At 43.7% G+C, this 16,090-nt stretch overlaps 1 protein-coding gene across 1 annotated transcript in view; it reads left to right on the top strand.

Moving 5' to 3' along the window:
* The first annotated feature begins 3,541 nt into the window (after positions 1–3,541).
* PRICKLE3 (prickle planar cell polarity protein 3) overlaps positions 3,542–16,090 on the top strand; it is a 106,142-nt gene continuing 93,593 nt past the window's right edge. The window contains 1 exon segment of the mRNA XM_030194256.1: positions 3,542–3,827. Coding sequence (XP_030050116.1) covers positions 3,783–3,827 — 45 coding nt within the window. The 5' untranslated portion in view covers positions 3,542–3,782.

Here is a 16,090-nt window from a genome sequence, read left to right as displayed (position 1 = left end):
GGCCTCCAAGGGAGGCCCAGCGCTGCAGTCCCCGGTCTCACCCGCCCGCCCTCGGCTCTGTCGACTGTCCGCCACCGGGCCGGGTCCCCTGCATTCAAATCACAGCGCCTCACCTCCATGTGAAAGCGCAGCAGTGGCAGATCGCCTCCCTTCGGGCCTTCCCTCCCTGTGTTCCGCCCTTATCTAATGTAACTTCCGCGAGGGCGGGACACAGGGAGGGAAGGCCCAAAGGGAGGTGATCTGCCACTGCTGCGCTTTCACATGGAGGCGAGGAGCTGTGATTTGAATGCAGGGGGCCTGGCCCAGTGGCAGACGGAGATAGGCTGTCAACGGGGCCGGGGGTGGGCGGGTGGAGACTGGGGACTGCAGCGTGGCGGCCTTGGGGGGGGGGCCCTGGGGGCGACCTTGTCCTGGGCCTGGCCCAGTCTCTCGGCGGCCCTGCCTGGGAACTTCGACACAAGACTTCCCTGGAAGACAAGTGACTTCTTCAGCAGCGCCATCACAGAGCCAGTGATCCACACCACAAAGAGATGAGGACACAGTGGACCATGGTCTACTCCAGAGACTCAAGGACTTTTCTCTCTCATTTGTGTTGTATGTTTTTTTGCGTTGTCTGTCTCTCGTTTCAGCTCTTGTGAGACTGCAAGAGAGAAGTTGCAGAGCTACAGTAATCAGAGACAAGCAAGATTTGCCAAGTTTAACATCCAGAAATGAGTGGACTTTTGCATATTTATAATGTTTATAGTTTGAGGAGTTACGTGGAGGGGCATAATTGAACGCGAATGCCCATGTGTAAGGATGTCCATCTCCAAGAACGGGTCTGTGAAGGGGCGGGCCGAACCGTATTTTCGAAAAACATGGACGTCCATCTTTTTTTTCGAAAATACGGTTTGTGCCAGGCAAATGCCTTGGATTTGGGCATTTTTTGAGCTGGGCGTTTTCATTTTTCAGCGATAAACGAAACCAAAGCGGCCCAGCTCAAAAACGACCAAATCCATGGCTTTGGGTCGTGGGAGGGGCCAGGATTCGTAGTGCACTGGTCCCCCTCACATGCCAGGACACCAACTGGGCACCCTAGGGGGCACTTTTAAAAAATAGAAAAAAACATTAAATTACCTCCCAGGTGCACAGCTCCCTTACCTTGGGTGCTGAGACCCCCAAATCCCCCCAAAACCCACTCCCCACAACTCTATTACCATAGCACTTAATGGTGAAGGGGGGTACCTACATCTAGGTACAGTGGGGTTTGGGGGGGGGGGGTTTAGAGGGCTCCCATTTCCCACCACAAGTGTAACAGGTAGGGGGGGATGGGCCTGGGTCCACCTGCCTGAAGTCCACTGCACCCACTAAAAACTGCTCCAGGGACCTGCATACTGCTGTGATGGAGCTGGGGATAACATTTGAGGCTGGCATACAGGCTGGAAAAAAAAAGTTTTTAAAGTTCTTTTTTTTGGTGGGAGGGAGTTAGTGACCACTGGGGGAGCCAGGGGAGGTCATCTGGTCATTTAGGGCACTTTTTTGGGACCTGTTCGTGAGAAAAAAGGGTCCAAAAAAAGTGGCCTAAATTCTCGCTAAAAACGCCTTTATTTTTTCGATATCGGCCGAGGGCGTCCATCTCTCCTCGGCCGATAACCACGCCCCAGTCCCGCCTTCACCATGCCTCCAACATGCCCCATCAACTTTATTCGTTCCCGCAATGGAGTGCAGTTGGAAACGCCCAAAATCGGCTTTCGATTATACCGATATGGGCGCCCGCAAGAGAAAGATGTCTATCTCCCCCCAATTTAGGTCGGAATTTGGGCGCCTTTCTCTTTCGATTATAAGCTGGATAGTGGTATCTACTGATACCAGGCAGGGAATGTCTGCCCGCATACTCATAATGGCAAGGATGCATTGTTAGGTAAATTTAGTATGAGTATTATTTGTATTTGATTGTGAAATAGATAGCACTGTGTACTGGGGCTTCCTCCCCCCTATAGTTTTCAGTATTTTTGATTGGCTCATGAGTTTCCCTATTGGCTGTTAGCTCTGAGCTAGGACCAGCCCTCCCTCTTTGCCCCTGGTGGCTGTATGAGACAGCCCAGTTTTGCTGGCATGCTTTGTGATCAGCAGCTATTCTAGGGTTGAGCCCTCCTTAATCTACTGTAATTCCATCAAGATTTATCACCATCTCCCCAAGTCATTCCCCTTTTATTTTCCCTGAGTTATTCCCCTTTATTCTTCTTTGAGTGTTACAGCTTTTCCTCTTAGCTGGACTGAGGTTCTGGCTATCTCCTTGCCTCTGGGGTGGATAGATACAGACTCTACGTCCAGAAGACAACAATTCTGTCTAAGCAACTGAACTGTAAATTGGATTTTCTCTTTTTATTCTGAGTACTACAATAAAGAAGATTTGCTTAAGAACGAGTCTACTGGTAAAGCTTCTACTTAGGGATGGTTTAAACTGGCTGTTTAAGCTACACTATACTTTTGCCTAGAACAGTACATTAATTATTTCCACATAGGCAAGAGGGGACACAGCTGAAAGAAGGACCCATGGCTAGCAGAGCAGAGTTAACGTGATAACCCGGTACTCAGGAGCAGGAGACAGACCCAATGAGCAGTAAGCTACTGCCAATTGGGAGGCCAGGGGTGTAGGGGGGCCTGCGGAGGTCCCAGGGGGGCTGTCCTCAAGATTGTTTGCCCCGAGCCTGGCTTTGTCTCTTGGTGGCCCTGCATGACAGGAGCAGAGAGACTCTGACTGGCTTGAGGGGGACAGGTCACAAGTGAATGACTGGGCAATGGATAACTGATAAGTGTATTGGTGGATGTTCTAGGACGATCGATTTCTTGTATTGTATTATATAATAGGTTGTCTAGGATATTTGCCAGATGAATGAATGATTGTGGGAGCAATGGTTGAATGGATGCAGGAATGAAAAGAATAGGTAACAGATAAAGATAAACAGCAGTGATAGGTTTGGGATAGTGAAAGGAAGACATGAATTCAGAGACCTTCATGGCATGCAAGTGTCACCTGAATAATCCATAAAGAGAGAAAAGAAAAGAATTACAGAGTGAGAAGAGAAACTGGTCCTGGTCCATATTGTCTCTGGTCAGGTCTTCTTTCTTACATGATGGCAGGCTACAACAAACTTTGCTGCAATAAATGCTGGTTCTCTTCTTTCCCCCATTCTTAGGTATTTATTTTCCAGCTAATTAGAGAAGGTCTTTGAAAGTACAAGAAAAATCTGTTGTTGTTTTTTTTTCGTGTGTTTAACCAGGAGATACCTATTTTAATTGATTGACATGTGTTTCTCAGCGTTTATCAGTTACACCTTAAAATAAGAAGCCCTAGTTACACAGACCTCTTCTTCCTACTGCTAACTCTTTTGTGAGAGGTATTAGGGGAAGAGGATCAGAAACCCGCCAGCAGCTCGCCTCGCCTTTCTCGTCTTTCCGTGCCACTCCACCCTCTTTCATTTGCTCTGTGTGCCCTTTCCGCAAGGCAGATTTCTTCGGACAAATCTCCTTCTCTCTCTGATAGATCTCTTTCCTGAGACAGGTCTCCTTCTCTCGCGCATAGATCTCTTTCCTGTGGCAGGTCTCCTTCCTTTCCGATGGCCAGTTCTTCTGCTTGTTTCTGGCCGCGGCTCCTCCTTTGGGTGGGATGGGTTCATACTTCATAGTGTCAGGTTTACGGAAGCGATCAAAAGAGAGAGCCGAGCCGAGCCGAGACGGGAGAGGAAGTTAGCGAAGTTCCCGGCAGAGAGAGACCGGACGGGATCGGGATCAGAATCGGGATGTTCCCTCGGGTCTCCCGCAGGCTCCGTTCGGCCCGGGGAATGGTGAGTACCTGCATCGAGAGGGAAACGACCCAACACCTGGGAAGAAAGAGGCACCAGGGCCCTGCTGCGATCAGCTCCTCTTATCTGCATCCCAGGCCAGTGTCTGTCTGGGCCTCCATTTCACCCGCTAACAGACCCCTGAGCCCTCAGCTCCACTTACCCCATCTCCAGCACCTGTACCTATGACCCTTCAACCTCTAGCATCTGCTCCTCCATCTAATCCACTCGTATCCCAAACCTGCCCCTCCATCTCAATGAGAATGAGAGTAGCCCTAATCTGGTCCAGGATTCTATTTTGCTGGTTGGACTAGTTTTAGCTAGCTGTTTGCATACATCGGGCTGGGTGATGGGGTGTTGAGCAATTTAATGAGATGCCAGCCTGACTGACCATCAGCTCCAGATCATCTGGTGAGGTCAGCAGCTGCTGGTCATCCGTGTTCACCAGGTCTGCTCCAGTGGTTTCCGCCTGGGGATGATCTCACTATGTGTCTCTGACACTACTCCTCTGAGGTAATGTCTCACTATCTGTCTATCTCTGGGACATCTGCATATGAGGACAATTTCACTATGTTTCAGACTGTGCCAGATGTGGGATGTGCTCCTTTCTGTCCCTGGCTGCGTGTGCTGTATCAGTGTTTCATAAATCCCAGAGACTGCTCCATTGGGGACACTTACCAAGAATTCTTGAGATAGTGACATTTGGGAACAGGTGTCTCACCATATTTCCTTGAGACTGCTGAACCTGTGTACATTATCCCGGAGTTCTGCTCCTGGGGGATCTCAAGGGATAAACTTTGATTCCTAGTACTAATTTAGCAACATTCCATTAACAAGTAATCAGATTTTGTACATGTAGGAGGGATATTTTATGATCTCTACACAGGCAGCAGAATATCAGGGCCGCCGAGAGACACATCCCAACCCAGGACAGGATTGGACCGCTGCGTGCACACCCCTACCGCCACCTGGGCCACCATGCCGTGCCTCCACACCCCCCACACATAGGCCACCATGCCCCTCTCCTTCACATTCAGACTGCCACCCCCGCACCTTTCTGTCTGCTTCCTCGCTCTGTTCTCTCCTGTGCTGCTCCTATCCGTGCATTAACGCAATATCACATTAATGCAGTCATCTGGGTCCTGGGCGGCATGCAGGAGAGGACAGACCCAGAAGCAGGCAGGAAAAAGCTTGCCGGCACTGGCCCTGAACCTGGGCCCCCCCTTGGAGGCCAGGCCTGGGGAAATTTGCCCCCCTCCTGCAGAATATGGTGAAACACAGGGGTCATGGGCCTACCAATATTTTGCCCAGCACAACATCAGTAACTAGAGAGCCTGGGCAAGAAATTGGTTTGTTTGGCTCATCAAACCAAAAATATATAATCCACTGCCCCTGGATTTCTCACATCCTTAGATAATATATTAGTATTTCTACACAGGTAGAAAACCATACAGACATTGGGAATGCTTTGTTAACAATATGGAAGCTTCTGGGAATTAGGTAGGGCTAACAGATAGTAGTGAGGCAACCAGCTTTATCCTGTTGCATTTATGGATGTGGAAATGCTTATTAATATACCACATAACTACAGCCATACAAAGCGGTTCACATTTCATTAATAAAATTAAACTTTAAAAGAAAGAAACTCTATTTACCAAAAGGATAGCCTAATAACATTCTTATTTCCCTGTTCAGTGTTCAAAAAAAAAAAAAACCAGGACTACATATACCACCATGCAGTGGGACAAAACCAGGATGGGCTCAACTTGTCTCCCTGAACATGGTGCTATATGGTTGCCTTACCTATCAAGGAGCTTATGTAATGAGACTTTGATCTGGGCTGACCTAAGGTTATCTGATGCCCTAGGCAAACCTTCAGCTGCCCTCCCTCATAGTCCAGCATCTCCCTTTCCCCTCCCTCCACCACTCCTCAGGTGGCCAGCATCTCCCCTACCGCCCAAGGTGTCCAATACTACCCCTTCCCTACGCCCTGTTCCCCCAGACATCCAGCATCTCCTCTCATCTTTTCCCATCCTTCACTGGTACTAGCCAGGCCAGCCTTACAGTGGTGTGGAAGCAGGGGCTGGGACACAGCAACCCTTGAGCATATGCTTGTGCTCAAGGCCTCCAACAGAAAACGAGTTCACAATATCAATGTCTCTGGTAACATTCAACTGCTAATAACCACAAACCAGGACTCAAAAGCCACCTACTGCGAGTAAGTGTAGTAATAAACAGTTATTTCACCCGTATGTGATCAATAATTTTTATGTGTAGAGTACCCTCAGATATAAACCACCGTGACTGCAGTCAATAATGCTGCTACAACGTGGCATAGCACTTCTTTCATTGGGTAACTCTTACTATATTTTTTTGGGTAAAGAGCAACCTCTGCTCATATTTTTTTGCATCCCAATCACCACAATGCTATAAAATCACTTATATATTTGTTTAAAAAATTACATGTACTAGGTGAAAAAAACTGTACACTTATCTCGTGAGTTCTTGCCCCTCTGGCAGAACTATGTTGCCTTGCTGAAACAATTAGCAATTGCCTTCCCCTGGATCCGCCCGACTCCGCGGGGCCACCTTCATGCTGCTTTAGGACTGCCCAGCTGCTGCTGACTGCTGCACTCACCCCCAGATTTCTGCTACCCTAGGAAGAGGTCTGATATGCTCAGTGGGCCCTGACTTTGATAGCCTCTGCCATTGGTATTTTAGAGAATGACTCTGAATTTGACAATCTCTGCTCTCCATTTCTTCCAAATAATTATATTTGAAAGAAGTATGACTCTGAAATCAATGCTGCTCTGCACAGGTTTATTACTACTAGTACTACTACTTATCATTTCTATAGCACCACAAGACTTACGCAGCACTGTACACTTGAACATGAAGAGACAGTCCCTGCTCGACAGAGCTTACAATCTAATTAGGACAAATAAGAGATAAGGGAATTACTAAGGTAGGTGTGATAAAATAAGGGTACTGAACAAGTGAGTAAGGGTTAGGAGTTAAAAGCAGCATCAAAAAGGTGGGCTTTTAGCCTAGATTTGAAGACAGCCAGAGATGGAGCTTGACATACCAGCTCAGGGAGTGTATTCCAGGCATAGGACAGCAAGATAGAAGGAATGGAGTCTGGAGTTAGTGGTGGTGGAGGAGAAAGGTACAGATAAGAGAGATGTACCCAGTGAAGTTCCTGGGGAGGAGTGTAGGGAGAGACGAGAGTTTAGAGATACTGAGGAGCTGCAGAGTGAATGCACTTGTAAGTCATATACGAAAACGGATAGGGAGTCAGTGAAGTGACTTGAGGAGAGGGCTAATATGAGCATAGCGACACTGGCGGAATAGAAGTCGTGCAACAGAAGTTGAACAGATTGAACAGGAGATTGCCACACTCTCCAAAATTGTAACAGAGGTCTCACTTAAGATTTTTCTTTCATTTTATGTCAGTTTTTTTTTTTTTTTTAACCATTTAAATTTTTACCAACGATAAAACAACTCGCTGGAAATACAGAGAAAGTAATATGTAGGAATGATTTCAGTCAGGTAATTCTATTCTCTTCTTTAGACCACTAAATAGGGAGAGTGAAACAAGATAGGGAGATCAGTTAAACAGTAAACAGAAAAAAACCCGTGGTATTAACCTGATTATCCCTAGATATTACTCGTCTAATTCATTATTCCACATTGATCATCTGGTTGGCTTCTTCAAGGCCAATACGGTGTATAGTCAATTCATTTCATTGAAAACATACTTATTATCCAATATTATTTAGAAATAATACATCTAATTACATTCTTTCTCTTTTAAAAACCAGAAGTTATTTAACAATACTTATACTTAAGTCTCTAATTCAAATCCCACTGATTAAAGTAATCCCAGTTTTCACAGGCTTCACTCCTTTTAAAGTAATAATGTGAGGAAATATTTCTGAGGAAAACTTTAGGAGTCATACCCGGAACTCTGGGAAAAACAATAATCTCGATATTAATCATCTATAATAATATTCATTTTATTATTCAAAATTTCTGGTCTATTATCATTTTCAAAATCATAACCACTTCTTGCTCATGTAGAATCATTTGTTATATCAATTTTTTTCTCTCAAAGGGTTCAGTTGAATTGTCCATGTAACTCTCTAATAAAATTATATCTGAAACAAAATTATTTACTACCACCATTAGGTCCCGAAGCGCCTTCCAGATGGTATTCAATGTAACCTCCATGGGAGCCAAAAACTCCAAGTTGATTTCTCATAGGTGTTTAGGAGTGGTTCCGCCGATTTGGGTTCTGCTGTAAACGTCCTCTATTTCAGCATATACCTCTAACTCACTCCTCCACTCCTTTGGGCATGGTGGTTGAATAATTCGGGAGCGATGGAGTTGTTTTTCCAGGTCCAAGAGCGTTGACGCTCCTTTGCCGGTGCTAATCAATGGACTTGCCAACCCTTTCAACTGTGGGCAGTTCGTCGCGCAGCGGTCCCGCACTTGCTGCTCAGGTGATAAAATGCTGGCCATTGGTGGCTGACCTCCGGTTGTCTCCTTCCTCTCAGTTAAGGTAACTGCAATTGCAGAGAGGAAATTTACGTAAAGACGATGAAACTTCAGAGGGCAGCTGGGCCGTTGGGCATACGAACTTCAGGTCACCATCTTACCACTCTCCCAGTTTGGGACACTCTTTGTCTGGTTTCTCCTCAGAGGCCTGTCTGATATGGGTAACCCTTCAGCATAGCCCTCTAAGTCATTGAAACACACAAGCCCCTCCACCCCTACAAGGTGGTGTCCCTTCGGAGGGGTTTATGTCATTTTTCTACAACTTTCATTTTAAGTATAGAAAGATAGCCTAGCCTGTGGTTGTTTCACTAAAATAAAGGTGCCTGCCAAGGTATTTTGGAAAGTCCATGTGCCCTTAGAGCCCAATCTAGATAGAAATGTGTTGAATGTCTGAACTTTCAGAGGCCGGGCATTACTGCCTAGGGCAAGCTAGCCTCAGTGTGTCCAACATATTGTCAGGACCAGAGCTGCCAAGTTTCCGTGCTTAGGAGGGAGACCTTTTTTTGGCCAGGCCTGATTTTAAACTTACATCCCAAAACAGTGTGGAATATGTAGTCCCTGATTCTGCCCTTTCAAATCAGTGCTGCAGAACCCATAATGCACCAGGATGGGGGATAAGTATAGGCTGTCTGGTTGTAGCACTATTAAGCATACATTGGCATTAACTAGCATGGATTGACTCAATTCATGGTGATTGAAAGGACTGGGAAAGATAAAATAAGTTAAAGATGATTGGTAGGGATTGTTATGTGTAGGTACAGATGGGCATGAGTAGCACAATAGCAGTTTGTCAAACATTGGCAGTGTCCTTCAGGCTATTCCACCCGTGGGATCTCTTACAATGTGCCCCTGTATCTATGAAACTGTTAAGACCATAAGCGTTGCCATACTTGGACAGAACGGAGGTACATCAAGCCCAGCATCCTGTTTCCAACAGTGGCCAATCCAGGTTACAAATACCTGGCAAGATCCCAAAACAGTACAATACATTTTATGCTGCTTATCCTAGAAATAAGCAGTGGATTTTCCCCAAGTCCATCCTAATAATGGCTTATGGACTTTTCTTTCAGGAAGTTAGCCAAACCTTTTTAAAACCCTGCTAAGCTAACTGCTTTTACCACATTCTCTGGCAACGAATTCCAGAGTTTAATTACACGTTGGGTGAAGAAACATTTTCTCTGATTTGTTTTAAATGTACTACTTTGTACCTTCAATGCGTGCCACCTAGTCCTAGTATTTTTGGAAAGAGTAAACAAGTGATTCACCTGCAGATCTCTTACTGTGTGCCCCCCCCCCCCCCCCCCGTGTTCTTGAGACTGTTCCACCAGCGGGATCTCCTACCGTGTGCCCTTGTGTCCCTGAGACAGCTTCTTCTGAAGAGGTACCATTTTTGGAACATGCTGACTTTGATTATGGCAGAGGTGTCGTGGTTATCAGTGGTTTTCGAGGACTGGCAGAGTTTGACACATTGTTATAGATTGGCATGGATTGCCAAGAACTTGTAAGCTCAATGGATGACTGGTATGAATTAGCATGGCATTGACTTTTGTAAACCTTTTTTATGGGACATCTTTGGAATGTCTTTTTTGTCTTGAGTAGGAAATGAATGGGTTGGCCCTGGTTGGTGCTGACACTGAAACCATGGGGAAGGGAAGAGATTATGGTTTTAGCTCTTGCCTTTCTTTAGTAGTAGCTCATGGTGAGTTACATTCAGGTACAGTACGCAAGATGGGGAATTTTGTCTCATCTCTGCTGTTCTATCTGAGGAAGGAAGAATGAGCCAGAAGCTGATGGAGGTCATCTTATTTCTCCTTTTCTGTCTTTCTGGCTGTCTCTTACTATCTTTATTCCCCTTTTGGTTTCACTGCCTTTTTTTTTCCAGGACAAAGCCTTGAAGCCTCTTGAATCTTTAAAGCCTCTGCCATCCTGCTCATGTTACTCTGCTGATTATGTTCTGTTGATTTTGTTAGCACAAGAGTTGCTTCCCCTTGTCAAAGTGTAGAAAGAGAGAATGAGACCACGTGTGCAATGCACACTGACAGTACTGTCATGATTGGTGTGAGACTGTCATGAGATCTGGCCAGGAGACACAGCTCTTGGACCAGCCAGGATGACAGAGGTCATCTGAGGGCAACCCCAAAAGAGAAGGGTAAACATGTTGAAAGTTAATGTTTCCCATTAGAAGTTAGAAGGAAACCAGGAATGGAGGTTTTATTTTAATAACCTTTTTATTAAGTTATAAACATAATAATAACAATGAAATATCGCTCCTATTTTACATGGTATCCCTTTACCTGACCCTCCCAAACAAAGTCTAAGCATCAGATAAGCCATCAAAGCTGTACAAGAGAAAGGCAAAACAACAGTCTGGGGCCGTCTTTCGAATGGAGACTTTTGGGGGGGTCTTTTACAAAGGTGCGCTAGCATTTTTAGCATGCGCTGTGTAGACGCCCATAATATTCCTATGGGCATCTACATAACGCGTGCTAATTTTTAGTGTGCACTAAAAATGCTAGCGCACCTTTGTAAAAGGGGCCCTTTTTTAAGCAGGGCCAGGACTCCAATCCCCTTCCTCCAGGCTGGTTCTACAAAGAGGGTATAGTCTGCCTGCACAGCTCACATTCTGTGTGTTTGCATTGTTTTACAATCCTGGGGCATGTTATTGTACAGTTGACCCAGATAACCTGCCTGTAACCTTGATCTTATAGACCAGGGGCAGCTTTTATGGCTTATTCACCCTCCTCCCCTTGCATGCTTCCTATCCCTATTTCCTGACACAGGATGTAATCTTTTTCCAATTGGTCCCCCACCCCTAGAAGCAGAGGATATTGGGGAGGTTGTTTACTGTGAACAGTAAGTCTCTATTACTGACAAAGGGCTTGAGACTGCAGGAACACGGTAGCTTTCACACTGGATTCAACCAAGAATCCAGAGAGAGACTGATTTGGGTTGTTGAATAGACCCAGACTCTGTATAGCTACCTTTCATTTCATTTCCTTTTGTGTTTATTCAGTTGCTCTGTAAATATATTGCTTTGAAAGTTTAGAAAGTGAGTCACTTTATATTTGAAATGTTTAACTAACTAACAGGGTAAGGTGAGAGAGGATTCCTGGACCCAAGAAGCAGTAAGTCCCTATCCAGAGCTAGATAAAGGATAGGCTAGATCAGTGGTCCTCATTAATTTTTAAGCTGGGGCCACTTTGGATTCTACTGAGCTGAAGGAGAGCTTCCAAATGTCTTCCCATGTGGGACCATAACACTGCTGACCAGTGTCTTGTCAGTGACATCCATCCCCACCAGCCCACCTTCAAACTTCATTGGGGGGTATCTCCTGGCTTGCTTTTTATTTTAGTGTCTTGTTTTTTTTGGGCCAGGTATTCATTGGCAGACTGTCTTTTCCTGGTCCTTACTGCAGCTTTCAATCTAGTTGATCGTAGCATCCATCAGGCCAGACTCAGTTCTCTGGGTACTGCTGGAACTGTACATGACTGGTTCCGCTCTTTCTCAAGTGATCGTGCTTATTCTGTAACCTGCCCTTCTTCTGATTTTCCATGATATCCCCTCACTCTTGGAGTCCCGCAGGGCTCTGTCCTTGTCCCGTTACTTTTCAACATTTTCCTGAATCTTTTTAACTCTGCTTATTCAAAACCATAGTATTGCCACTTTTTTATTACGCATTTGATATTCTCCTTTTCAATGCCATGGATCCATTGAAGATTCATCTTAGCAAGATGCAAAACTGTATCAATGTCATCATGACCTGGCTAACTGAAAACCGTCTTCTATTAAATCCATCAAAATCTAAAATCTGTTGCAAGCTAGCTTACTAATCGATTAGTAAGTCCAACACTAGTTCCACTTCTAAACAGTTCCCCCATTACGTTGGTTCAGCAATTCAGATACCTAGGCATTGTGATTGATAGAAAACTTACCTTCGAACCACAAATTATGACTTTAGTGAAAACTTGTTTTTAGGTGCTTTGTCAATTTCATTCTGTTTGCCCATTTTTGTATGCCATAGTGGCATCAAGATTTGACTATTGTAATGTAATGTATGCATGACTTCCTCAATGTATTTTAAAAAGACTACAGTCATGGCAAAATACTGCTGTAAGAGTATTTTCTCATGCAACTCAGTGCAACTATACTAGCCCTCTTTTAATGAAGCTCCATTGGTTGCCTACAGCCTTTCACATCTGTTACAAGGTATTTATGTTAGCTCATAAGGTGCTTCACTCTGGTGCCCCCTCATTCCGGGCTTACCTCATAACTCTTCATATTCAACCAAGAACATTATGAGCTCTTCATGATGGTCATCTACATCTTCCCCTGGCACAGTGGGCTTATTTAGAATCCACACGTCACCGCACTTTTTCTTCTTCTTAGCGCTGACATTTTGCAATGCTATACCATTGAATCTAGGTACGGAAGACTTATATAAGATTTTAAACACTTTTAAAGACAAATCTGTTTCAGCAAGCTTTTTTCTGTTCAGTGGCTTTCGTTTATTTTTATTTATTTATTTATTTATTTATTTATGCATTCTTGTATCCCACTATTTTCCAAAAACAGGTTTCGGCTCAAAGTGGCTTACAATTTACACACTACCTGAAAGTTACAGTGATGGTTTGACAGTTTCCATTCTGGTTGAATTTACAAAGATGGTTTACAATTAGGAAGTGGAAGGACAGTTTACATTCTGGTTGAATTTACAAAGATGATTTACGAATAGTAAGTGGAGGACATCGATGGCTAAGTTATTTAATTGTAGACTTTTCTATAGAGAGAGGTTTTCAGTTCTTTTCTGAACTGTAGATAGTTGGTGATGCTTCTTGTGATCTTTGGTATTGAGTTCCACCATTTTGAACCCTGGTAACTAAATCCAGCCATGTGTATTGATTTGTAGATTATGTTTCTGCAATTGGGTAGGTGAAGAAGTAGGTAGCCTCTGGTTTCTGGGCTTGCACATTGGGTTGGGGAAGTCTGGGAATGGGAAATGGTAGACTTTTTACCTTATTTGTCTTATCTGTTCTTTGTGTTTTTGCTGTTCTTTTCCTATATTTTGTCTTATTTTGTAACTAAATTGTCCATTTAATTTCTGTTATTATTATTGAGACAGACATGGGGGAAGCCACTGCTTGACCTGGGATTGGTATCATGGAATGTTGCTACTAATTGGGTTTCTGCCAAGTACTTGTGACCTGTATTGGCCACTGTTAGAAACAGGATACTGGGCAAGATGGACCATTGGTCTTACCCAGTATGGCTATTCTTGATCAGCAAGCTTTTGCATTGTTGGTTCAAATATTAATCCTGCCACATTTAGACTATTGTAATGCTTTATTTTTTGGTATCATGAAAAAATAACAGAAGAAATTGCAGTTAATACAAAACACTGCAGTGAGACAGATTTATAGACAATAGATATAGCAGAGTTCCGTCATATCTCATCAAATTAATTGTATTTGCTTCCTATAGCTGAAAGGTTAAAGTTTAAAGCTGCTTGGATGTTTTTGTCAAATTCTATATGGCTTTACATCTGAATTGTTGATTAATATTTGGATCATTATGTATGGGTTGATCTGATCGATTGTGAGAACAGTTGGTTTTATCTCCACCTTTTTATAAGAGAGTTCAGTTCCAGAAGATATTTAATTCGTTATTTTCCATTTTAGGAGTTCCTTTGTGGAATTCTCTACCTCCTGCTATTAGGTTAGACAATAATTATTTTAGTTTTAGAAAGAGGGTAAAACTTTTTTTGTTTTTCAAAAAATGAAAATGTGATGGTTTTTAATTGTTTAATGAACTGTTTTATTTTGTTGTTTTATTATACATGGTGTAAACCACACTGAACCCTGGAAAGGGGACTATGATGGTATATAAGATCTGTTTTCATTGGTTTTATCTGTGTAGCTTATCTCCCTCACCCCTTGTGATGAACTCATTAAAATATTTACTTTATTGATTTGGTATACTGCATTTTTATTATTGCATAAGAAAGTGGTTTATGATAATATCACTTTGTTTTGTACTAAAATCATAAGTTTACAAAATACCGAGAATTTCAATAGGTGGCTCAAAGCCTGGTATCATCAAGAAGATTTTAGTTACATAGGAGGATAGGGCAATACATGGAGAAACAAAAGACTGTATTGTAATGATGGGCTGCATCTCACTGTGGCAGGAACAAGAATTCTTGGTGAGATAGTCAGTCAGTATGTTTCTAGGTGTTTAAACTATGGAGGCAGGTCACATCTAGTTGTCAGCCTAAGCTAAAGACAATATGTGACAGTAGTAAAGAAAGCAATAAAAACAACAAAAACAGCAATCTTAGCAAATCACTTCTTATCAACACAGTAGTAAGTGAACCTAAAAAAAAAACTAAATAGAAGATGAGGCTGCCACTGAAATGTAGTTGGAAAGCAATGACCACAAGTGCTTGCAGTCTAAGCAACAAAGGTCATGATCTGCAAGCCCTGATGTTAGAGGCAGACTTAGACATTGTTGCTATCATGGAGACATGGTTCAGTGCTTCCCATTCTGCACAATCTAGGCTACAATCTAGGCAGGATAGAGATGGTGGAAAAGGTGGAGGAGTAGCTCTGTATGTGAGAAACGATATTACAGCGACTGGAATGTAGGGGGCCTGAGGAAAGGAAGAAGCGATTTGGATCACCTTGAAAAGAGAATATGAATCCTATGTCTACATGGGTGTTGTCTACAGATCTCTGACACAATCAGAGTAATAAGATAAAGATCTGGTTAAGGATATCAAAAAAGTTGGAAAAGAAAGGGGAGGTGCTGTTGCTGGGAGATTTCAACCTACCAGGTGCGGATTGGAAAGTTCCATATGCGGAATCGGAAAGAAGTAGAGAGATTGTGGATGCCTTTCAAAGTACTCTGCTCAGACAAATGGTGATGACCCCATGAGGAAAGGAACAACGCTGGATCTGATGCTCACAAATGGGGAAACTGTGTCTAATATCCCAGTGAGTGCCCACCTGGGCAGTAGTGATCATCAAACAGTTTGGTTTTATATAACAGCTAAAGTGGAGGGCAGCCACTTGAATTTCAAAGTCCTGGATTTCAAACATGTTCTGCGAAAGCAAAGCAGCAGAACAAATGGCTAGAAATGTAAGGAGGGGAGACAAGAATTTTTTCAGGTATATTAGTGCAAAGAGGTAGACTAAAAATGGAATTGTGAGACTGAAAGATGCTGTGAACTGCTGTGTGGAAAATGATGAGGAAAAAGCAAATCTGCTAATACTTCTATGTTCATGGAAGAAATTCCTGGAGAAAGACCACAATTGACTGGCAAAGGTAAATATGAAAGTGGAGTGGATATAGCACCATTCACGGAAGAAAGTGTTTATGAACAACTTGAAAATCTGAAGTTGGACAAAGCCATGGGACTGGACAGCAGGGGCTTAGCCAGACACCCAATTTTGGGTGGGCCCAGGCCCAAGATGGGTGGGCAGAAGAACCTCACCCCATCCCATAGGTGATTTGGTCTCTCCTCTTGCCTGCATGCCATATGGTCTCTCAAATATCCCTCCTCTCCTGCACACCTTTTAAATTTCAGATTTTCAGTGAGGAGCAACTAATACACACTACTCATGTAGGCCCCACATCCTTCCCACTGAAGCAGCTTCCTGTTTCCACATAGGCGGGAATACGTCAAAGGGAAGGCTGTGGGGCCGGTGTAAGCA

This window comes from Microcaecilia unicolor, chromosome 2, assembly GCF_901765095.1.
Source record: "Microcaecilia unicolor chromosome 2, aMicUni1.1, whole genome shotgun sequence".
NCBI classification, from domain to species: domain Eukaryota; kingdom Metazoa; phylum Chordata; class Amphibia; order Gymnophiona; family Siphonopidae; genus Microcaecilia; species Microcaecilia unicolor.
Note: the sequence above shows the minus strand (reverse complement) of the source record. Positions and strands in the feature narration are given on the sequence as shown.